General features: G+C 48.2%; 1 protein-coding gene and 1 long non-coding RNA gene across 8 annotated transcripts; one reads left to right on the top strand and one right to left on the bottom strand.

Annotated features, from left to right (window-relative positions):
• Nucleotides 1-619: 619 nt before the first annotated feature.
• Nucleotides 620-24,553, top strand: ARHGAP30 (Rho GTPase activating protein 30). 7 transcript variants are annotated; one of them, XM_084795680.1, is made up of 12 exons: nt 620-1,012; nt 10,430-10,532; nt 13,500-13,644; nt 15,318-15,400; nt 15,547-15,654; nt 17,018-17,145; nt 17,630-17,801; nt 17,885-17,988; nt 18,075-18,152; nt 19,505-19,897; nt 22,284-22,564; nt 22,651-24,553. In XM_084795680.1, the coding sequence occupies exons 1-12, from the start codon at nt 916-918 to the stop codon at nt 24,274-24,276; spliced, it is 3,318 nt and encodes a 1,105-aa protein (XP_084651806.1). In that variant the 5' UTR covers nt 620-915; the 3' UTR covers nt 24,277-24,553. The 7 variants fall into 7 exon arrangements, with proteins under 7 accessions (XP_084651806.1, XP_084651807.1, XP_084651809.1 ...); XM_084795681.1 differs by having other exon boundaries at nt 621-1,012; nt 22,287-22,564; XM_084795683.1 differs by having other exon boundaries at nt 621-1,012; nt 17,627-17,801; nt 22,287-22,381.
• On the bottom strand, nt 20,136-23,927 carry LOC311605349. Its single transcript, XR_014781898.1, has 3 exons — nt 23,852-23,927; nt 21,184-21,283; nt 20,136-20,337 (listed from the first exon to the last, which is right to left on the bottom strand). It is a non-coding gene; the product is annotated as an uncharacterized lncRNA (long non-coding RNA).
• Nucleotides 24,554-24,957: the final 404 nt, after the last annotated feature.

Genomic DNA, 24,957 nt, shown 5'->3' with positions numbered 1-24,957 from the left:
TCCCAGGTAGGGTGACGACCCAGGTACTTGCAGCTAAGAAGAGAGTAAATGGCTGTCAACAGACTTTTTAGCCCTTACTGAGAGCCCTCAAATAGGGGAGTGTGGACATGACCTCCTTTAGGGGAAGCCAGTGCCTTAGTTTGTGGAGTGTTTCAAATTTGACTGAACTGGAAACTTCCAGCAGCTGTGTGGGGTGGACAGTCTTGTACACTTCTACAAAGAAACTGAAACTCAAAAGTCACCTGACCTGTGTCCTCATTTTCAAATGCATGGCAGCTGAGGTGAAGCAGTGTGGCTTAACCAAGATGACAGCGCCATTAGAGGTATCTTCCATCCTGGATATGTTTTTGCCCGGTCTTTTCCTGCCTTGCTCACAAGCAAAGCCTCAGGTCTCTGTCCAACCCAAGAATTTTGGTCTCTAGAAATGCCAGCCACCTGCTCACACCCAAGGCACCATTACTCCACCCCTGTGTTCTGACATCACCTCGCTTTCTGGCCAATGGATGAAGTCCCCGCAGCGATGAGGATGTGAATGTCAGCTACCTCCCCCACCCCAGGGCCTGTGGTTGCAAAGATGCTCTAACAGGAAGTGGGTTTGAGGAGCTGCACAGCTTCCTGCCCCCCTAGAGCTGCACAGGGAGAGAAGGGCTAGTGCTCAGCTTGGCCACGAGACACAGCTTCATGCCAGGGTTCTGGTAGCTTCCTCTTCCATATCTACTTCCGTGTGTCCCCCGGGGGGCCCCAAGGGGCAAGCGCTGCTGTCCGTTGCCCCGGCCACCCTCCACCTCCAGTTTGGAGCCCTGCCCCACTGGGGCTGGGCCAAACCCAACTACTGACTGGGATCCCATGGGGCACTGGTAGGTCAAAGGTCTTAGGAGACAGAGGTTGTAGGGCCAGACTCCTGGGGCTCTGGCCATGAAGTCTCGGCAGAAAGGAAAGAAGAAAGGCAACTCCAAGGAACGGGTGTTTGGGTGTGACTTACGCGAGCATCTACTGCACTCGGGCCAGGAAGGTAAGGAGGCCATTTGGACCACAGACAGCTGGGTGGGTGGACTGCTGTGCTTGTCTTCTCTGGCTTGATTTGGCTTGTTGGGCAGAATCAGCTTTTAGGGGAGGGGCAGTAGCTTCATCACCATCCAGGAGACCAACGCAAAGGCAAGACGGGGGAAATGCGGCTTGGAGAAGACAGAGAGGTTCACCTCTGTGAGAGCGCTTGGGGATGGGAACTCCCAAGGGAACGTGAGGCAGGGAGGGTGACATTCGGCAAGTCTGGAGAGATGGACGAACCAGACGAGAGGATGAAGACTGGGGACAGAAGGAGCAAATGGAGGCCGTATGTCAGAAGAGGGGCTGAAGAGATAGCTGGTGGAACAAATAAATGGACCCAAGCATCCTGGGGATGGAACTTGGGGAGGGAGGCATCCTAGCTAGAGAAGAACACCAAGGCACAAGGGCCTGGACCCTCTTTCTGCAGCTTGGTTGGGCCACAGGAGGGTGTCGGGGAAGAAGTGACCCCTCCCTTTTTTTTTCTTTTTCCCCAAGACACAGTTTCTCTGTGTAGCCTTGGCTCGCCTGGATTCATTTTGTAGACCAGGCTGGCCTTGAACTCACAGTGATCCCACCTGTCTCTCCCTCCCGAGTGCTGGGATTAAAGGCGGGTGGGAGCCACCGCACTGGGTTGAGTGGCCTTCTTTTAAATTGCTTGCGAAGGGGAAACAGGTTTGCAATAGAAGGTGAGGGGAGAAGCTGCTGGTGTAGGGAACACAGGAAAAGTGAACGGCCCGCTGGCCAGCCGCGATGGCTTCAGGCCTGGTTTGAAGCTGGGAGTGGAAGCTGCTATAACGAGGGGTGTGGGCACCGTCTGGGGCGCCCTCGGCTCCTTCTCCAGCTTACTAGGCAGTAGGTTTGAAAGCCAGCAGGCCCAGGGACAACCACTGCCTGGTACGCATTCAGAACCATGTCTTAACTCCGTCTAAAATTGGTCAGAGCTCTCCTGACTACACAGCCCAGGTTGTTTTCAGGGCATTGAGCAACTTACAAAAAAACGCAAAAAAAAAAAACCCCCAAAAACAAAAACGGGGCATGATTCTGCCCCCCCCCCTTCACCCCACCCCAATCTGTCATTTCCTCTTTGTCCCCTTCTCTGGTTGTGGTGCCTGCAGTGAAGGGTGGTTCCCAGCTCATTTCCTGCTCTTAGCCCCGCCCTTGTGTCCCGAAACACCTCCTTCCCCTTCTCTCCTCCATCAGAGGGCCCCTGCCTCTACTAGCCTCCATTAAGGGAAAGCCCAGGCCCCAAGAAAATGTAAAACGGCTGAGGTGGACTTTTCTGTGCTGCCTTCTTCTCGTAAGCAGGGCCTGGCACCTTTATAATCTTTCCACTCCAGACAATGAATCTTTTTTCCCCCCTAATTATTACTCTATTTATTTATATATTTTGTGTACTCGTTGGGGAGGAGGCACGGTAGTTGCAGTGCAGGTGTGAAGGTCTGAGGACAACTTGAGGGGGTCATTTTCTCCTCTCATCACGTGAGTCCTAGGGATCAAGCTCAGGTTGTCAGGTTTGGTGGCAAGGCACCTTTATCCACCGGACCATCTCACAGGTCAGATTTTTTTTTTTAATTTATTTTCTGTTGTGTGTGAGTATGTGGCCACATATACCATGGTGCATGTATGAAGAAGGTCAGAGGACAATTTTTGGGAGCCAGTTCTGTCTTCCTAGCATGTGGGTCCCAGGGATTGAACTGGGGTCTTTGGGCTTGATAGCAGGCACCTTTTACCCTCTGAGCCATCTCACCAGCATTATAGATGATTTAAAACTTATTTGAGATGTATATATATATATGTTCTGCCTGCATGTATGGATGTATGGTCTGTGTTCCACATGTGTGAAGTGCCAGTGGACGACAGAAGAGAACGTTAGATTCTCTTTGGAACTGGAGTTACAGACAATTGTTGGCTGCCATGTGGGTGTTGGGAATTGAACCCAGGTCCTCTGGAAGAATAGTCATCTCTCTCTCTCTCTCTCTCTCTCTCTCTCTCTCTCTCAGCTTTTGTTTTGCTTTTTCAAGACAGAGCTTCTCTGTATAGCCTTAACTGTTCTGGACTTGCTTTGTAGACCATGCTGGACTTGAACTCACAGAGTTCCCCCTGCCTCTGCCTCCCTGAGTGCTGGGATTACAGGCATGTACCCCCATGCCTGGCCCTGTGAGTTATCTTAACTCTGAGCCACCTAGCCAGCACTAGATAATGCTTTTGGCAGCGAATCATATGGCTTATTTGGGGATGATAGTTTTGTAGCTCTTGGCAAACCCTCAGTTCAGCCTCCTTACCCTGGCTCTGCCCGTTCCTGTGATTCCGCTCACTAATCCTATCGCAAAACATAAAACCCATAGACAGCCAGACTCTGCTTCTGTGATCCCCAGACCCACTGTTCCCAGCAGGTGAAGGGAATTCTCTTTAGAGATCCAGGGATAACGAAGAGTGGTTGGTCCCTGATGGCACGTAAATCCCAGAGCACCTTCTGTCTCTCACCAGAATCTCACCTGAGCTCAAGGCTTGAGAGATGAATCTTGGGTACCAGAGCATCAATGAGAAGCCCTCCTCTTACCCAGAGCATCCTGGTACTGAGAGGTGGCACATGTTAGTTAGGGATGAACGAAGCTGGTTGGGGACAGCTTCTCTCATTAGCCAAAGACGCAATGTGAAATGAAGGCCCAGACTGGGACATCATCTGCTTCTGGTGAATTGATACTCCCAGATATATCATGTTGGTTTGCTGTATCCTCACACCCTTGCTCCACCTCAGACCTTTTCCCCAGCCCTTTGGGATCTGAGCCCATACTGTGAACACTTGGATACTTTGCTTACGTTTCTGATTCTCACTCTAAGTCCGTCTTCCGTGGCTCCGCCCATATCCTTTGAGTCATTTTGACTCCATCACCCCAATCTTGTCTCTGCATCTCTGACTTTATTCCTCTGATTTATATCTGCACTTCCACCATGTCTCTGGTCCTGCTATCTCTTGGCTTGTTTCCCACATGGCTCAGGCTGCTTGAGATCTCCCACCTCTGTACAGACCTACTCCAGAGGTTCAAAGTCAACGGAAAAGAACAGGACAGGAGCTGAGTAGTGGTGGTGCAGGCCTTTAATGCCAGCACTTGGGAGGCAGAGACAAGTGGATCTCTGTGAGTTCGAGGCCAGCCTGGTCTACTAAGCAACTCCAGGACAACCAAGGCTACACAGAGAAACCCTGTCTCGAAAAACCAAAAGAAAAAGAAAAAAAAAAAAGAAAGAAAGAAAAGAAAAGAAAAAAGAACAGGACAGGAAAACCTGACTAGGATTGAGCCTAGGAGTTCAGATGAGAGCAGTCTGTTGATATTTATTTATTTTGAGATACAGTCTTGCTATGTGCCTCTGAATGCTGGAGTATACTAACCAGGCCCAGACAGCAGACTATTTATGAATCAGCAGAGTAATGTGGTGGCCAAAAGACTTCGTGTAGCATTAGGCACCCAGCAACAGAGCAGCAGCTTCAACAAGGAGGTTGGCCTCATCTCTGCGTTCTGTGAGGAGAGCTAGGAATGGGCGGGGGGGGGGGGGGGGGACACGGGACTCTGGAAAATGGGTTCTGAAGGCGTGAACAGTAATCCACAAGGCCAGGACTGGAGTGAGGTGAAGAAAAATGAGAGGGCCCAAAACTTCAGGGATCACTCATTCTAAGAACATTGTGCAAATGTCCTAGGTCCCTCATTTGAAGGATGGTACGTGTTAACACATGTACAGCCCTGAAGATGCAGACTTCACCCTTCATTTTCTTGTCTTACCCAAGTTCTGGTTATGGGCAAAAGGATCTGAAAACCAGGTCCCAGGAAGAAAGCTGAAAACCACTGTTTGGGGGGATTATCCTTCACCCCCACTTTCCTGTCATACCTTGTTCCACAAAAAGCGTGGTTGGACTTCTGCGACCCTACACAACAAACAAAATAAACAGCTGAAGGAACTGGATTGAAGGGAAGGTAAGAAGAGTAGTGCCCGGAAATGCATACTAGAAAGTTCCATGTGGCTGCTAGGGGTAGGCCTTGAACTGCCTAGTAGTTAAAGTCATATGAGACTCACAAGGCTTTTAGGGAACAAAAAACTAGGTAGCTTAGAAGAAACACAGCTTTCCCTGACAGTGACATATTCAAGAAAAATTTCTGGTGAGTCCCAGGTAATAGGACCCAATGTCCTTTATCAAATCTCACTGGTGATTCTGATGTTATTTGAGTTAATTCACTGTATAATCTAACAAACATTTGAGTGCCTGATGTTTCACCACAGTGAGAGATAGGATTCTCTGATGAGATTCTACCATTTGTCAGGAGGTGTTAGTTACAACACATTTAATAAAGTGTAGTAAGTACTGTAACATTGGGGGCTGGAGAGAAGGCACAACATCTGCTGCTCACTCAGAGAACCTGGGTTCAGTTCTCAGCATCCTCCTCAGGCACCTGCGCGCACATGGTGCACATACAATATGTACAAACATGCACATACAAATTAAACATATCTTTATTTATTTATTACATATACAGTGTTCTGCCTGCATGTACACCTGCAGGCCAGGAAAGGGCATCAGATATTATAAATATGGTTGCTGGGAATTGAACTCAGGACCTTTGGAGGAACAGTCAGTGCCCTTAACCTCTGAGCCATCTCTCCAGCCCTAAACACATCTTTAAAAAATACCACAATAAGCCAAAGTGGTGATGGCACACGCCTTTAATCCCAGTGCTCAGGAGGTAGAGGCAGCCGAATCTCTGTGAATTAGAAGCCAGCCTAGTTTAGAAAACGAGTCCAGGACAGCCAAGGCTTACGCAGAGAAACTCTATCTCGAAAAACAAACAAAACAAAAAAGCAAAACCTTAATATTGAGGTGAGCAAAGGACTATGGGAACTGTAGTGTAGATATATGCAAAGGGTTCAGAATCAAAAGTGGTATTTTTACTTACTCTTGTCTTACTCACTTGTGTGTATGTGTGTGTACATGTGTTTGGAGATTTGAGGTTGATCTTTAGGATTTTTCCTCCATCACTCTCTAGCATATTATTTTTGGCAGGTTCTCAGTCAAACCCACAGTTTACTGATGTGGTTAGTGTCACCATGACTGCTCTGGGGCAAGCCCCATCTCTACCATCCGAGGATGCACTTACAACCCATTTACATGGAGTCTGGGGCTCTGGACTCCAGTTCTCCTGCTTTCCAGACAAGCGCTCTCTTCTCTCTCTCTCTCTCTCTCTCTCTCTCTCTCTCTCTCTCTCTCTCTCTCCTCTGTCTCTGTGTGTCTCTGTCTTTCTCTCTCTCTCTCTCTTACTCTTTCTCTCTCCTTTAGTTTTTCAAGACAGGGTTTCTCTCTGTGTAGCCTTGGCTGTCCTGGAATCACCCTGTAGTCTAGGCTGGCCTCGAACTCACAGAGATCCACCTGCCTCTGTCACCCAAGCAGTGAGTTAAAGGTGTGTGCCACCACTGCCTGGCTCAGGCAAGCATTCTTAACTGCTTACTCCTTGTTTAGGTTTTGATTTTGTTTTTCCTTTGTGTGTGTGTGTGTGTGTGTGTGTGTGTGTGTGTTTAGATGGTCTTGTTATGCTGTAGGATGGCCCTGAATTCCTGGGCTCAAGCAATTCGCCTGCCTCAGCCTCCCAAGGAGCTAGGACTATAAACATGTGCCACTTTGCCCAGCTAGGAGGTTATGCTTGAGATATGCTTCCAGGAATAGTTTACCAGGCAATTGGAAAGGAAGGTATTTCCAGAGAGGAGAGTACCTTAATTTTGTGTTGCTACAGCAACACACCTCAAATGGAGAAATCATGAAGAGGTTAATTTGGCTCGTGACTACAGTGGCTGAGGGGTTCAGAGAGCATATGTTGGCATCCTGGCAAGGGATCCACAACTATGTCACAATATGGTGAGGTGGGAAGAAAGCTGTCTACATAAAGAAGGGACCAGGAGCATGAAGTGGCATTGGTGTGACAACTCACTCTCTGGTCCGGACACACAAGACCCACCCCTCCCAGGAGGAAGCACTGTAAGGGGCGGTGGCACACAGTTATAATTGCAGTCCTTGAATACCGTAGGAGGGTCTGGAAAAGCTAGTAATAAATGCCATGCCTCAGGGCTAGAGAGATGGCTTGAGGTTAAGAGCACTGTCTGTTCTTCCAAAGGTTCTAAGTTCAATTCCCAGCAACCACATGGTGGCTCACAACAATCTATAATGTGATCTGGTGCCCTCTTCTGGTGTGCAGGTGTACATGCAGGCAGAGGACTGTATACATAATAAATCTTTAAAAAAAAAAAAAAAGACCATGCCTCAGACAACAAGAATATACACACTTACAGGAAAAAAAAAAAGCCAAATAAAGCCCACAAAATCAAGAGACAATTACAATTCATTCATGAGGAGAGAACCCCATGACCTAATTCTCATCACTACGTCCCCCTTCTTAACTGTTGTTCCATCTCAACATCACCACACTGGCAATTGAGCTTCATGCACACCAGCTTTTGAGAGAATAAGCATAACCAAACTACATCAATGAGGAATGGTACCCAGGCTTGTTTATGGGCTGGCAAAGGGCTCACTCATAGAATCCGTCAGGACCTGGTTTGTGAATGTCTTATTATATCCCAGGCTGAGGAGCTCATATTTTACTCTGTATTCTGTATCCTCATGTTTTAAGATAAGCAATGGGTACTTGGGTAGGGCAGGCTGCGTGCTTTTAACCAACGGTTTAAAGTGCAGCAAGGATGTCAGTTTAGAGTTTTGTGTTGGGTTTCCCTCATAGCTATCTTGGGGTTTCTATTCGGGATTCAATATTTGTTTTTGAGAGTATCATAGCTGATACTGTGTCAAGATGACATGAGACATGTCACAGTATTATCTTTAAGGAGATTAGTCTGGTGGTGTAGTGGTGGCCCAGGGTCAGGAGAGGTGACTTAATAGATTGGTTTTATGTATTTTGTGTGTGCATGTGTGGGCACACATGCACCATGGAGGGCATGTGGAGCTCAAAGGACAACTTGTGGAAGTCAATTCTCTCCTCCTCTGTCTGACCATGCAGTCAGGCCTGGTGCTTCCCAATGTCACACTGTGTAACTGCATGCTTTCTTACCAAGGAAAGTGCTACCTTCTGCCGGCTTCCATTTTAGTTGGGAAAAGCAGTGTTTACTTCTTCATGGTGGGTAGACTGTTATATACATGCAGTCTTGAGATCAGTCTCTTACTTTGTCTCCCCTGCCTCACACAATTGCTGACCCCTTTAAAATTTCTGAGGTAACAACTTTTTTTCTTTTTCTTTCTTTCTTTGCCCCCGAGACACGGTTTCTCTGTGTTAACAGTCCTGGCTGTCCTGGACTCAGTTTTGAGGATCAGGCTGGCCTTGAATTCACAGAGATCTACCTGCCTCTGCCTCCCTAGTGTTGGGACTAAAGGTGTATGCTACCACGCCCAGCTAGTAACAACCTATTTCAATGAGAAATTTTAGTTTCAAAGTTTGCAGACCTGCTCTTTCCATAATTCCAGTAATGAAGGCTGAATGCAGGGCAAGAGAGATGGCTCAGCAGTTAAGAATTGCTACTGAGGCTGGGCCTGGTGGCTCACGCCTTTAATCTCAGCACTTGGGAGGCAGAGGTAAGGAGATCGATGTGAGTTCGAGGCCAGCCTGGTCTACAAAGTGAGTCCAGGACAGCCAAGGCTACACACAGAAACCCTGTTTGGAAAAACAAATAAACAAAATGGCTGTTGTACTTTTGGCTTTTCAAATTTTTTACTTATTTATTTATTTGGACCACTTTTGAGATTTGACCTTAGCTTTCCATTGTGGGCAGAGGGTCTCTTCTGTTTCTGCTGCACATGCGCAGTGTACTCCAGGCTAGCTCGCCCACCAACTTCTGGTGACTCTTTTGTCTCCACTTCCCATCTTACTGTAGGAATGCTGGGATTACAGAGTCAAGCCACTGCATCCATATTTTTATATGGGTGACCCACAGAGCCATCTCCCAGTCCTTCTTTTTGTTTTTCACACCATTGCTGACCTGTATTGTTGTCTCCTTGTTGTACACACAGAGTTTCTGTGAAGGAGAAAAGTCAAATATGAGTGGCTTTTATGATGATGATGATGATGATAACTATTACTGGTTTTTCTTTTTTCTTTTTCTTTTTTTTTTTTTTCGAGAGTTTCTCTGTGTAGCCTTGGCTGTCCTGGATTCTCTTTGTAGACCAGGCTGGCCTCGAACTCATGAAGATATGCCTGCCTCCGCCTCCCGAGTGCTGGGGTCAAAGGCGTGTGCCACCACTGCCCGGCCCTATTATTGGTTTTTCGAGGCAGGGTCATTCTACGTAGTCCTGGCTGTCCTGGATCTTGCTTTGTAGACCAGGCTGGCCTGGAACTCAGAGATTCACCTGTCTCTGCTTCCTAAGTGCTGGGATTAAAGGCATGTGCCACGACACCCGACTTAATTATTTATCTTTAAGATAACTAATTTTAAGGGTTTTTTTTGTTATCTGAATTTATATATAAGCTGTTAAATATATATGAACTATAAAGATAGAATGAAAGGTTATTGTAATAAATGGTTTATTGTTCTACAACCCTAGCCCATCATTTTCCGTGTCAGTCATAAATAATAAGCAGGATATACAACTGAGTATATATCACAACAAGAGAGACTGAGGATGTAGCGTGGTTTGGCAGAGTGCTTGCCTGGCATGCACAGATGCTGGGCTTGATCCCCAGGATCACATAAACCAAGCATGGGGCATGTGCTTATAAGCTCAGCATTCAGGAAAAAGAATTCAGAAATTCAAAGTCATCTTTAGCTACAAGGTCAAAGTCATCTTGGGGTGGGTGAGACTCTCAAAAACAAGGAAAAAGAAGGAAAGAAAGAAAGGAAAGAAAAAAAAATGAAAGATAACGTGATGGTGCACAGCAGTGTGCAATCCCAGTAGTCAGGAAGATCAGAAGTTCAAGGACACCCTCAACAACATAGCACCTTGAAGGTCAGATCCGTGAGACTGTGTCTCAGAAGCAAACAAATGAGTCAGGCACTGGTGACTCATGCCTCGGGGGCAGAGGCAGGAGGATCTCTGCAAGTTGCAGGTCAGCCTGATCCACAGAGCTTTGAAAGAAAGAGAACTTAGAGGGTTAGTATTGAATTGTAGCAAGTTCCTCTTCAGCACAGGGCTTTATGCCGAGACTCCAGAACCAAGGGGCAGAAATATTATACAAAGATAGGTGGGTTGGGTCTCATCTATAAGAACCTTTCTCATGAGGGTTTTTCCCCCAAAAGTTTGCTCTTTATCTCAGAGAACCCTCTACACGACGCTTCTGTTTCGCAGACCTTTTCCAGTCTCCAGCCTCTCAGGTTTTCTTTTCTCCGCCTTCTATGTCCCCAGTGCCCCAGGTGCTAAGAAGCTGTGCAGAGTTTGTGCAAGAGTATGGAGTGGTGGATGGGATCTACCGCCTCTCAGGGGTGTCCTCCAACATCCAGAAGCTCCGGTGAGTCAGACAGAGCGGACAGACTCTGTGGGCAGGAGGCCAGAGAGCCATGGTAAAAGCAACCGGGGGAGAGATGGAGGACAGGGTGAAGGGAAGAGGAAGAAGGAAGCACAAAGGTTAGGTACTATTCCGTGGAGAGGCTCCAAAGCCTGGTCAGGCAAAGTGGGGACCTCAAGCTCACTCCCCAAAACACACACTCTCCATTCCCACATACACACAGTCTGCTTTTAATACACATACACACACACACACACACACACACACACACACACACATACACACAGACACATACACACAAGCACAGACATATGATGTGCGTACTGTAAAATTCGCCATTGAAGAAGTTTGACTCAATCGTTTTTAGCGTATTCACAACACTGCAACCGTCATCACGGCACATCCAGAACACGTCACCATCCTCCAAGGAAACCCTACACTTCCCATTCCCCTAATCCCAAACTGCCTGTCTGTATGGATCTGTCTGTTCTGGACACCCCATAACAACCAACGATACAATACATGTTTCTTGTAAGTCTGGCTCTTCAACCTTGAGTTCTTTCAAGGTTCAAGCATGCTGTAGCATGTGGTCATATTTTACTGCTTTCTGTACATGAATACAGTTCTCTAGCTACCTAACTTTTTTTTTTTTTACCCACTCATCAGTTGCTGGCTGTTCAGGTTGTTTCCCTCTTTTGGTTAATTCAACTAATTCTGCTGCAAGCATGTGCAAGTCTTTTTATGAACATGTCTTCAGTTATTGTGAGTGTGTACCTGAGTGGGATTACTGGGCCATATGGTGACTTCATGTTGAACTTTTAACAGTAACTACCAAACCGTTGGCTGTAGCAGCTGCATGAAGGTCCCTGTTTCTCCACATCCCTGCCAGCTTTTGTTACTGTCTCTTTGTGACTGTAGTCATCCTGGTGGCTGTGTACTGATATGTCATTGGGATCGATACAGTTTCCCAGCTGCAGATGAGGTTGAATAACTTTCACGTGTTTTTCTTTTGAGAAATCTGAGGGAGATTTAAATCTTACGCTTGTATTTAAAAAAATTTTTTTTAATCGTTGAGTTGTGATGAGATTTTTATATGTTCTGAAAACTATATTTTAATCAGATATGTGATAAGCAGGGTTTGCTCTTCCCATCTGTGGGCTGGGGGTTGTTCTCCTCCTCCTCTTCCTCTTCCTCCTCCTCTTCTTCTTCTTTGTGGTAGTGGGGATTTTTGAAGCCAGGGTTCATTTTATTGATAGTGTCCTTTGGCTCATAAACATCCCTTTTCTTTTCTTTTTTTGTGTGTGGTACATGTACATGTGTGTTTGTGTAGTTATGTGCATTTGTGTGGAGGCCAGAGGTCAGTGTTGCTTGTCTTCACTATAGTTTTTAAATGAATTTAAAAGATTTTTCATGTGTATAAGTGTTGTGCCTGCTTGTATGTCTGCACCATGTATGCACCACCTGGTGCCCACAGAGGCCAGATGAGGCCCAGAACTGGAGTCACAAATGGCTATGAGGCAGCATATGAGAGCTGGGAATGGAACCTGGGTCCTCTGGAAGAGCAGCCAGTGCTCTTAACCACTGGGCACCCGTCTCTCCAGACCCCTCTACGTTATTGCTATTACTGTGGTTGTTTGAAGACAAGGTATTTTTTTGTGTGGGGGGGCGTGGGGGGTTTGAGACAGGGTTTCTCTGTGTAACAGTCCTGGATGTCCTGTCCTTTGTAGACCAAGCTGGCCTTGAAGTCACAGAGATCCACTTGCCCCTGCCTCCCAAGTGCTGGGAATAAAAGCGTGGACCACCACGCAGGGCAAGATGGTGTATCTTGCTGAACTTGAAGCTTGCAGATTTGGCTAGACAGACTGGCCATTGGGCTCCTGGGATGCCCCAACATATGCTTCTCCAGTGCTGAGCCTGGGCCTCTGCTCTTGTGCCTGGGTTTTTATGTGGGTGCTGGGGATCTGAACTCAGATCTTTATGCTTGTGTGGCAAGCACTTTATTGATTGAGGTATCTCCCTAGTCCCTTGTCTCGCCCCCTCTTTTCTTTTTCTTCAGTCTTCAGGGTTTCTCTGTGTAGCCTTGGCTGTCCTGGAACTCACTTTGTAGACTAGGCTGGCCTCAAACTCACAGAGATCTGTCTGTCTCTACCTCCCGAGTGCTGGGATTAAGGGCATGTGCCACCACCTGGCTTTTTCTTCAGTGTTACACTGTAACTCAGAGCTAGAATTCATTATACAGCATAGGCTAATTTCAGGAGAATTTGCATTCTCAGTTTATCTATTTTTTTCTTTTGGTTGTTGGTACATTGGGTGCCATATATGAGCAACTGCTGGCTAATCTAATCAAGACCATAAAGACTTAACATGTTTGTTTTAAGCATTACACTTGGCTAGGCATCCTGGCACACACCTTGAATGCCAGCATTCAGGAGGCAGAAGCAGATGGATCTCTGTGAGTCAGAGATCAGCCTGGTTTATATATTGAGTTCCAGGCCACTCAGAGTTATACAGTGAGACCCTATCTCAAAAAACAAAACACAACAAAAACAAACAAACAAAAAAAAAAAAGGAAAGAAAGAAAGAGAGGAAATAGAAAAGACACGCTGAAGTTCATTCTCCATGTCTGCTGCTAATCATGTCCATGTCATTGCTAAGCATATATCGTTGGTTGGTCATGCAGAGATCCAGGCACCTACCTCTACACCGGCATCTTTCTGTTCACACCTACATATCCGTATATACAATTCCTAGTATTTGTGGACATATATTGGAAATATATGTAAACATGCCAGTTAATATATAAGCAATGTATATGTCCACGTGCATTTATGTAACATTCCAACATCCTCCTTCCAAGTCTCGCACGTGTTGAGCCATGGCCCTGTCCACAACCGGCCTCCATGGCTCCTACTTCTCCCTCGAGATCCTCTGTTTATCTTGGCCATGCCTGACCACTCTGCACCTCCCCAGGCAGGAGTTTGAGGCAGAGCGGAAGCCAGACCTTCGCCGGGACGTTTACCTCCAGGACATTCACTGCGTCTCCTCCTTGTGCAAGGCCTACTTCAGAGAACTACCTGATCCCCTCCTCACTTACCGGCTCTATGACAAATTTGCTGTGAGTTGAGAGGCAAGAAGGGTGGAAGACAGGGCCCAAGGGCAACCGGTTCTGTTTTGCCATCCCAGGTGTGTCCTGTGCCAGCCACAGCCTGAGTGATCATCAGTGACAGTAAATGGCTGGGGAAAAGATTCCTCTCCCCCAAATCTTCTAGTCCCTGTAACCGCTGCCAAGCCCTGGCCACTTTGTCTTCATTTTCTCCCTATGGTGTATTTCCCCTAGGCCCCGCAGACCGCACACAGCGCAAGAGTGAGATTTGGGAGGTAAAGGGCAAGTTGTCAGAGCCCAGAGGCCTGGAAAGCACCTACACCAGGGTTCCCCTGCACTCAGAGAACAAGAGTGTCGTTTACATAGCAAAAACATCTTCAGGGATGTCCCTCCATCAACTGTAATTGTGTGTGAAACAGCGTTGGAGGGAAAGATTTATGACAAAAATGGTTCCCTGATTTGAGTAATACTTTTTTTTTTCTTTTTTGAGACAGGGTTTCTCTGTGTAGCCTTGGCTGTCCTGGAACTCGTTTTGTAGACCAGGCTGGCCTCGAACTCACAGAGGTCTGCCTGCCTCTGCCTCCTCAAGTGCTGGGGTGAAAGACACATGCCACCACGCCTGGCTGACTAATACTTTGAAAATAAAGTTCTAGCTACTAGGGAGGATGAGGCAGCGGGATTGCTGGAGCATACAGAGTTTGAGCCAAGCCTCGGCAACTAGAGCAAAGTCTTATCTTATCTACTTGCAGAAAGAGCTTGCATTTTGTTGAGTGCAAAACACTGAAAGCCCGAATAGCAACAGCAACCTGCTTGGTCCATCCAGACTAGCCTGGGAGGGTCCTCTTCCCAGACACCTTTAAACAACTCTGCAGTCTAGTTCCAGAGCTGTGCCAAAGTGGACACTGAGGCAGGGGAATGACAGGGAGTGGCTCAAGGTCACAAGACACACTATTACGTGTATATATAAGATTCAGCAGCCAGTCATTTGTGGGTCTGAAGTTGGTTTTTTTATTGTTATTGTTGTTGTTTTTGTTTTTTAAGACACGGTTTCTCTATGTAGCCTTGGCTGTCCTGGACTTGCTTTGTAGACCAGGCTGGACTCGAACTCACAGCGATCCACCTGCCTCTGCCTCCCGAGTGCTGGGATTAAAGGCGTGCGCCACCACGCCCGGCTGGTTTTGGTTTTTTGAGACAGGGTTTCCCTGTGTAGTCTTAGCTGTCCTGGACTTGCTCCAGGCTGGCCTTGAACCCACAGCATTTCACCTACCTCTGCTTTCCTGAGTGCTGGGATTATATATGTATGCCACCTCGCCTGGCTCTGAGGTGTTTTTACTTCACTATTTTGTGGTGCCTTGAAGATCTAGGGGGGGCTGTTTTGGGATATAACACAGATAATCCCTAAATTTTTAAATTTGGCGCTCTGAGGAGCAATGGGGCCCCCTTTAGTCAATGATTGCTCCTCCTCTTCCTCCTCCCCCTCCTCTTCTTCCTCCTTTTCCTCCTTCTGGTTTTTCAAGACAGAGTTTCTCTGTGTAGCCTTGGCTGTCCTGGACTCTCTTTGTAGACCAGGCTGGCCTCGAACTCACAGCGATTCGCCTGCCTCTGCCTCCCGAGTGCTGGGACTAAAGGTGTGTGCCACCACACTGGGCCAGTGATTTCTTCTTATACCCTTGGTTCCCCATTAGGAGGCAGTGGCAGTGCAGCTGGAGCCAGAACGCTTGATCAAGATCCTGGATGTGCTTCAAGAGCTCCCGATCCAAAACTACAGGTGTGTGGGGGTCTGCCCTCTGTACTCCAGACACCCCCTCGGCCCACCTATGGCCCAAGCTGTGCTTGTTCCTCCCAGCTTCCACGTCTCAGCCCCAAACCCTGCTCAGGCTGTGTTTTAAGCGAACCCTTTCTTGCTTTTTGCAGGACCCTGGAGTTCCTTATGCGGCACCTGGTCCACATGGCCTCATTCAGTGCGCAAACCAACATGCATGCCCGCAATTTGGCAATTGTGTGGGCCCCCAACCTGCTGAGGTGGGTGCGTGTGTGTGAGGGGTGTGTAGCTTCTGGGAAGGCTTATCTTGTTATAGCAAGATACATACAGATGGATGTGGTTGTGGGGTGCACTGGAGAAGGAATTGGGGGTCTCATAAACCCAGCAAGACACGGAAGTTCAGCAGTGGCCGAGTAGTATAAAGTCCTCCTGCTTGGGCCTTCTCTGAGGAGAAGTGAAATTTTTTTTTTTTTTTTTGAGATGTGGTTTCTCTGTGTAGCCTTGGCTGTCCTGGACTCACTTTGTAGACCAAGTCCAAGTTGGCCTCACAGAGATCCGCCTACCTCTGCTTCCCCGAGTGCTAGGATTACAGCTGTGAGCCACCGTGCCCTGCTCAAATGAAGTTCCCTCTCTCTCTTTCTCTCTTTTTCAGTTTTTAAAAATGTACACAGGTGGTTTTGCCTGTATGTATGTTTGTGTGAGGGTGTCAGATGCCTTGGAACAGGAGTTACAGTTGTAATCTTGCCATGTGGTTTCTGCGAATTGAACCTGGGTTCTCTGGAAGAGCAGTCAGTATTCGTAACTGCCGAGCCATCTCTCCAGCCCCAAATAAAGTTTTTAAGAGCAAGGACTCTGCTTCTTTACACTATGTTGTGGGGTTCAGGGACTAGAATATTAGTCTTTGCCAAACATTTGTTGAGTAAACATCATTACAATCTATTCAAGAACTGGCCTGGTTATCACTCACTGTGGCACAAAGCATTATTATTAACAATTCTCACAGCCTGCCGTTTGTGCTACAGTGCAAGGAGTATGAAAGGAAAATAGAGGTTATTTGAGGGTGTCTACGATGGCTTTCTTATGAGAAGGGGCATTTGATCTTGAATCATGCATGTGGTTTAAGAAGTAGAAATGAGCTGGGTGGAGGTGGCGCACGCCTTTAATCCCGGCACTCGGGATGCAGAGGCAGGCAGATCTCTGTGCGTTCGAGGCCAGCCTGGTCTAGGATAGCCAAGGCTACACAGAGAAACCCTGTCTTGAAAAAAAACGAAGCAAAACAAAAATAACCAAAAAAAAAAAAAAAAAAAAAAAAAAAAGAGGAAAGAATAAATGGAGGTAAGGACAAGGCACGGAGAGTAGAGGGTATTTCAGAGCCTGGGCATTTTACAACAGGACTTTCACAGTAGCACTCAGGAGACAGAAGCAGGTGGATCTTTGTGAGTACCAGATCAGTTTGGTGTACACAGAAAGTTCTGGACCAGCCACGGTAATATTGAGACCTTCTCTGTCATGTGTGTGTATGTGAATACATATGTATATATGTGTACACATACACACTTCAGGAAGCATTTAGGAGGAAGGTGTTTTGAGGTTTGGGGAGGAACTAACGCAACATCCTTGCAGGTCTAAGGACATCGAGGCCTCGGGCTTCAATGGGACAGCAGCGTTCATGGAGGTGCGAGTGCAGTCCATTGTTGTGGAGTTCATCCTCACCCATGTGGACCAGCTCTTTGGGGGTGACTCCCTCTCTGGTTAGCATCCTTTCTGCCTGTGACATATCAGCAGTCTCTGCCAGCGGAGTCACGCTACAGAGCGCTTTGGCTGTTTTGTGGTCTTTTGGTGAATATCGAGTGTAGTGAGGCTCAAGAGTCACTTAGTTCCGTTTTGTCGTTTTGTGGGTGGGAAGACAGTGTCTCTTGTGGAGAGAGGTAGGTGATGATCACCTACAGAGAAGACAGCTGGGGCTTGAGTGGGGCGCCTTTTACTGTCATTCTAGCACACAAGCGGCCTCTGCATCATCACCTTGGGTGCCAAGGCTAATGTCTTGGGGTCTCCTGGCACCCTTTGTTCATGAGAATACCCTTCTGAAATGGATATAGAGGGTCTATCTCCAAGAGCCTCTGCGTATATCCTTAGCTTGGTAGTTGGGAGGGAGGGACGGGCATGGACCGGGGACTTGAGGTTCCTTTCTTGGCTCTGTTTTGGGCTGGCCAATTCTTTTTGTTCTCCCAGCAGGGGCAGATCTGGAGAGTGGATGGAAAGCACTTCCGGGAGCTCGGGCATCAGGCAGCTCTGAAGACCTCATGCCCAGGTCTCTTCCCTACCACCTGCCTAGCATCCTGCAGGCGGGGGATGGGCCTCCGCAGATCCGCCCCTACCACACTATCATCGAGCTTGCAGAACACAAGTAAGTAAGGTCTCCTTCCTGGGACGTCTTCCTTTGCACTGATCACCAGGCTCCACTCGTAACCGTGTCTTCACTCTCTGCAGGAGAAAGGGCTCTTTGAAGGTCAGGAAATGGCGATCTATCTTCAATTTGGGTCGCTCGGGACATGAGACGAAGCGTAAACTTCCACTGAGGGTCGAGGATAGCGGTGAGTCTGGGATGATGGTGAGCTAGGACCCTGCTGAGGAGGAAATGCAAGGTCCTGGTGCTATGTACATCCATATGTCTTCTCAGAAGAAAAATCCAACAAGGGCACGCTGCGGCCGGCTAAGAGCATGGATTCGCTGAGTGCTGTAGCTGGGGCCAGTGACGGTAAGTCTGTTTTAGTGTTAGTGGCTGCGTGTGTGTGTGTGTGTGTGTGTGTGTGTGTGTGTGTGTGTATGTGTGTAAATACTGTGACAATAACAGCAAAAGCCTGCATATCTATAAATGTGGCCAACTATGTCCAGTAATTTTTAAAAAATCAGTTCCTATATATACCAGTTTCAGAGATTGATGCCAAGCTTTTACAGTGAGAAACCTATTGTCTAATCTATGAGTGTGTTCATGAGTATTTGTATGAGAGGGAGACTGTGGGTATGTGCGTAGGAAGGTGTAAACATGTGCACATATGTGTGGTAGTGCTGGCTAGTGATGCAGCTACAGAGATGGAAGAAGAGCCATCAGGTTTGTGTGACCTTTGACCTGCTGAACTGCAGGCTCAATTTTCTTAACAACTATATTTTATTATGAACTTATTAAACGAGCCTACCTCCCTTACAACTCGCCTAACCCAAACAATAGGAAAAGGAGATTAAAGAACACAATAATGAGCTGGGTATGGTGGCTCACGCCTTTAATCCCAGCACTCAGGAGGCAGAGGCAGGCAGATCTCTGTGAGTTCGAGGCTAGCCTGGTCTACAAAGTGAGTCCAGGACAGCCAAGGCTACACAGAGAAACTCTGTCTCGAAAAGCCAAAACAAAAAACCAAAAAAACAAAAAACAAAAACAAAACAAACAAACAAACAAAAAACCCAAAACCAAACCAAAAAAAAACACAGGCACAAAAACAAAAAACAAACAAACAAGAACACAATAATGAAAACCTTAGTTCCGAGGAACGATTCTCCTGGCGTAGTCAGCAGGACCTCAGCAAACCAGCAATCCCACCAAAGTTGCTGCTGGAACCTGGAGCAACCGGAACCTGAAGCCTCAGCTGGAGTCCAAAGCCTTGAAACCTTCCCTGGAGCGGTTCTCTCTAGGAGCGTCTCTTGAAGTGGTGACAAACAACCAAAACAACCACAAGTCCTCTCTCTCAAGCCTCTTGTTTTGGACTTACATATTTATCTCCTCTCAGAGTCTCTACTAGGATGTTTTCAGCTGGCAACATCCAAGCTCCCCCACCAAACGGCTTGACTTCTAAGGGGATAAACATCCCCTGCTCTCTCACTAGTTTGTTCCCCATCCCACACTTGGGACCAACACAAAAACATGTTTATCTCTCCTACACTGAGCGGGTTGATAACTTGCAGTGGTGGCCAAAGGAAGCTGTGTCCGGTACCTTCCAATTACCCTGCTCCTAGAATCTAAGAAAACAGAGCAGCTGAGGTCTTACACGAGCTCTGAAGACCCTTTGGAGCTGAGGCTACAGACTACCTGACCCTTTCCCTATCTATCTTCCACAGAGCCAGAGGGGCCCAGCAGTCTTCAGCCAAGCTCGCTAATGCCTGAGAGCTTGGAGAATAATTCTACAGACGCAGCGGAAGGTGAACAGGAGCCTGAGGCAGAGGTGCTAGGCAGTACGAATTCTGAGCCAGGAACTCCACGAACCGGACGGTCAGCTTTGCGGGCTTCCGGTAGCAGTCGGGCCGAACGCTGTGCCGGGGTCCACATCTCAGACCCTTACAACGTCAACCTCCCACTCCACATAACCTCCATCCTCAGTGTACCCCCAAACATCATCTCTAACGTCTCTCTGGTCAGGCTTACCCGTGGCCTTGAGTGTCCTGCCCTACAGCCTCGGTCGAGCCCTGCCTCAGGTCCTGGCCCAGGCCCAGGCCTTGGCCCTGGCCCCCCAGGTGAGAACTCAAAGACCGCATAAGGCTGGAAAGGGGTCTGAGAACTTTAGGTTGAGGTTCTGATGCTGAGGATGTGGCCTTGGAAGGTCAGAGGCCTCAGCTCTTAGGCTTGGTGTTGTCTTAGATTTGGGGTTTGGGAGTTCCTAATATTATCAGGTTATACAAAGTTCATGGAGAGGGGAAATCTCTGCCAAGCTTCAAATCACTGATTTAATAACCAAGAATGGGGCTGTGTGTCAGGCATCTAAGAGATTTAGTAAATACAAGTATGGGTAAGTACAAAAGTTGGTGTCAAAAGTTCCTGCAAAAAGCTGGGTGTAGTGGCAGACGCCTTGAATCCCAGCACTCAGGAGGCAGAGGTAGGCAGACTGATGTGAGTTTGAGGCCAGCCTTGGTCTACAGAGTGAGTTCCAGGACAGCCAACAGTATACAGAGAAACCCTGTCAAAAACAAAACAAAACAAAACCACTGCAATGTTAATACTAAGATCTAACAAACGTATCAACATGTAGCAAGGGCTACTTAGGCACTTTGCAGGCATTGGCTCATTTAGTTTTTCATAACATGAAGATAGATGCATTGCTATTCTTTTTTTTTTTTTTTTTTTTTTTTTTTGTCTTTTGAGTCAGGGTTTCTCTGTGTAGCCTTGGCTGTCCTGGACTCGCTTTGTAGACCAGGCTGGCCTCGAACTCACAGCTATCCGCCTGGCTCTGCCTCCCGAGTGCTGGGACTAAAGGCGTGCGCCACCACGCCCGGCCGCATTGCTATTCTTTTTTGTTTTGTTTTTGCTTTTGGAGACAGAGTTTCTATGTGTAGCCTTTGGCTGTCCTGGACTTGCTTTGTAGACCAGGCTGGCCTCGAACTCACAGCGATCCACCTGCCTCTGCCTCCCGAGTGTGGTGGTTAAAGGCGTGCGCCACCCTGCCCGGCTCTGCATTGCTATTCATACATCACAGCAGCAGAGCCCGAGAGCTCTCGTCAACAGTTTACTGCTGACGTAGGTAGGAAGCAGCAGGGCCAGGGTCTGATCCATGCTCAGATTCCTACTCCTAAAGTGTCACTGAAGAGAAGTCCTGGCGTTGTGGGACAGAGGTAAGCAGAGCAGTTAAGTAGACCGAGGCTCAGATTTCGTCCGTACCACATAGTGACCCTGGACAAATTTGCTTTGAGCTTCAGTTTTTATTACATGCAAAGCAAGGATGAGGAGCTGAGGAGGCAGCTGAGTTGGTAGAGCGCTTGCCTAGCGCGCACACGGCTCTGGGTTTGATCCCCAGCAGGGCATATACCTGATATGGAGGCTTGTGTCTGTGACCCAACACTTAGGAGGTGGGGAGAGGAGGGATGGAAGCCGGAGGTCATTCCGCAGCTCCGTAGCCTGAGGTCAGCCTGGGATACAGGAGAGTTGTCTCAGCAAAGCGTGTGGTATAACATCCTCCATACCAGTTCTTTCATTTTTGATTGCATTGTGTGTAGGGGAGTTGCTTACACACGTGTGCACATGAACCTAGGAACCAGAGGACAACTTTAGGTATTTATTCTTCTGACACTGTCCACACTTTTTTTTTTCTTCCTATGACCGAGTATTTCACTGGCCTGGAACTTGCCAGGCTAGGGTGGTTGGCTGACTAGCTCCGTGGACAGGCCCACCTGCCCCCTCCTCCCAGCACCGCTGTATCCTGGGGAATCAAACTCCTGTCCTGTCCTGATATTTGCATTCAATCTCTTTATGAACAGAACCATCTCTCCAGTTCCTCTCCATAATATTTTATTCTGCAGGGAAAATAGAAAAAAATCATTATAAAAATATAAAAAATGCTTAGAGCTGGTCATGGTGATGCATGCTTTGGGGGTAGGGGGGTTGGTTTTTTTTTTTGTTTGTTTGTTTTTTTGTTTTTTGAGACAGGGTTTTTCCTGTAGTCCTGGCTGTCCTGGATTCACTCTGAGGACCAACTGGCCTTGAACTCAGATTGCCTGCCTCTGCCTCCTTGAGTGCTGGGATTAAAGGCGTGCATTGCCAGGCAGGGTGGCACACGCCTTTAATCCCAGCACTCAGGGAGGGAGAGGCAGGCAGATCTCTGTGAGTTCGAGGCCAACCTAGTCTACAAAATGAGTCCACGACAGCCAAGCCTACACAGAAAAACCCTGTCTGGGGGCGGCGGGTCGGGGGAGAAAGAAAGACACAAACAACCCACAATGCTTGACACTTGGGTGAGGATTAGTAAAGCGAGCTGGAAGTAGTTGATCATTCTGGTCTGAGAGGACTATAACACTACGTATTATATGCCAGGAGTGTTGGGCCCCTAAACGTGTCAGTGTAAGGAATACCATATTGGAAAGGGTTGGGGCCGACCTTGACTTTTGATTCCTGGAACTATCTTTCCCTCAGCAGATGAGAAGTCGGAGGCGAGATCAGTCCCGGGTCCCCTGGTTGACTCAAGCCCAGCAGACATGACTCCTGCCCTGGAGGACACCTTGTCCCAGGAGGTGCAGGATTCCTTCTCCTTCCTAGAGGACTTGAGCAGCTCAGAGCCTGAGTGGGTGGGGGTGGAGGACAGGGACGGGGCCCAGGCAGGAGCCGCAGGAGCAGCAGGAGCAGCAGCTTTCTCCCTTGGGGAGGACGACCCAGGGATGGGCTACCTGGAGGAGCTCCTGGGAGTTGGGCCTCAGGTAAGGAGGAGACGGGGTGCTGGGGATGCGGAGCCCAGAGAGTGGATAGGGCTACCTGGTTCTTAGATACGATGCTATGCCTACAGGTGGAGGAGTTCTCCGTGGAGCCACCCCTGGATGATCTGTCCCTGGATGATGCGCAGTATGTCCTGGCTCCTAACTGCTGTTCCCTTGATTCTGCTGGTCCCACACCTGAAGTGGAGGAGGAAAGTGGGGAAGATGTCTTCTTGAGTGCTTATGATGATTTGAGTCCAATTCTGGGGCCCAAACCCACGAACTGGGAAGGTGTAGGGAGCCTGGAGGAAGAGGAAGCAAGGGGTGGGAAACCACCTCCAACCCAGGCTGGAGAAGAACCGGCCTGCTGGGAAACTGGACAGGAAAAGGAAACTGAGCCTGGAAGCACATCAGATAACAGGGAAGAAGCAGAGGCAACGCCAGGGACTGAGAGTGAGGCTGGAAAGGCTGATGAGGGAGGAGGGGAGGCTGAAAGAAGCCAAAAGGCGGTGGATTGTTTTGAAGAAAAGAGTAGCGAAGAGGTGGAGGCCAAGGAAGAAAATTCCAAAGGTCAAGTGGTTGAAAGTACGGAGGAGGCTCAGGATATGGAGAAAATACGAGGAGAACAGGTAAAAGACGAGAAGGAAAGAGAGATTGGGGAAAAGGAAGAGGCTGAGAAAGGAGGGGACACCCCAGCAGAACCTGAAATGGATCCAGAGCATGTGGTCCAAGAAGGCCTGGTTCTTGGGGAGAGCCGGGAAGGTGTACACAAACAAGAGGCCGAGAAAGGCGGAAAGGATGTGATCAAAGGTCAGGGGGGGAGTAGTGACCTTAAGTCAAGAGGAGACCAAGGACATGGTGAAGGCAGCGGAAGTCAAGAGGATGATGACGGGGATGGGAAGGAAGAGGAAGTCAGCAAGGAACAAAGAAATGTAGACGTAGACACTGAAGGCAAGAGAGCTGTTGGTGACCACTTAGAAGACGGGGCCCTCTCTGAAGGGCCAGGGGTCGAGGTTCTGGAGGTTGACAGTTCAGAAGTCAACGAACAGACTTCTGAAGTGGAACCAGCGCCCCCACAGCCATCAGAACCAGAGGGGATGGAGGCTGAGGGACAGCTCAGTCTCGAGGCATGTGACCTGTATTCTTGTCCCTGTGGTTCAGCGGGTGGTGTGGGCATGCGTCTGGCTTCCACCCTTGTTCAGGTCCGACAGGTCCGCTCTGTCCCCGTAGTGCCCCCCAAACCACAGTTTGCCAAGATGCCCAGTGCAATGTGTAGCAAGATCCACATAGCACCTGCAAGCCCATGTCCGAGGCCTGGTAGGCTTGATGGGACTCCTGGAGAGAGGGCTTGGGCTTCTCGCGCTTCCTGGAGGAATGGCGGAAGTCTTTCCTTCGACGCTGCTGTGGCCCTGGCCCGGGAACGCCAAAGGACTGAGACTGGGGGAGTTCGGCGGACCCAGACCTGTACCGGAAGTGGGGATTACAGCCTCAACTCCAGAACCTCTCCTTGTAGCACGATTCCTCCCCATTCTTCCCGACCCCTGAGTTGTCTGGAACTCCCGCCGCCGGAAGGCACAGAAGGCTCTGAGCCCAGGAGCCGCCTTAGTCTGCCGCCAAGAGAGCTTCAACCTGCCGCTACTGCAGCTCTTGTGGCCCCTCAGCGCCAGACATACGCATTTGAAACACAGATTAATCGTGGGAAAGACGAAGGACTGTGATTAAGACAGGACAAGAAGGACCAAGAAATTACCATCAATCTGTGGAGTCCCTGCCTAGCTGTCCTTGGCGTCTCAGCAGCTGAAGAGTCTAACTCCATAGGCGTAACTCCAGCTACTGGTTGTGACCGTGTGACCATGGGAGGCACTGCCTTAATGGGTTTACTTGAGTTTGTTATCGTAAAGCACTTATCTCTCAGCAGAGTCTTAAGAAATAGAGAAAGGTTTGTTCCCGTGAAGTTCTGGTTATTAACCGAAATATAGATAGGTAGAAACTTAAGTATTTTCTTTTCTTTTTTCTCTCTTTCTTTTTCTTTTCTTTTCTTTTTTTTTTTTCGGGGGCGGGTGTGTGTGTGTTGAGACCAGTTTCTCTGTGTAACAGTCCTGGCTGTCCTGGACTGTCTTTGTAGACCAGGCTGACCTCGAACTCCAAGATCTGCCTGCCTCTGCCTCCTGAGTGCTGGGATTAAAGGCATGTGCCAACCACACCCAGCTAAAATTTTTTTTTTCTTAATTACTTTAAACAGGGAGAGGGAATTCCAGGCAAACTCCTGCCCTCTTCTGAGGCTGTGAACTTTCTCTTCATAGAAGTTAGGGTAGAGGTGGGAAATACAGGACCAGCTATAAAATTGCTCACCCCTGTTTTGTTCCCAGATCTTTGGCTATCTCCTGGCCCTATTAATT

The sequence above is a fragment of the Acomys minous genome (genome assembly GCF_964271855.1).
Source record: "Acomys minous genome assembly, chromosome: 1".
NCBI classification, from domain to species: domain Eukaryota; kingdom Metazoa; phylum Chordata; class Mammalia; order Rodentia; family Muridae; genus Acomys; species Acomys minous.
This window is presented reverse-complemented; position numbering and strand designations above follow the sequence as displayed.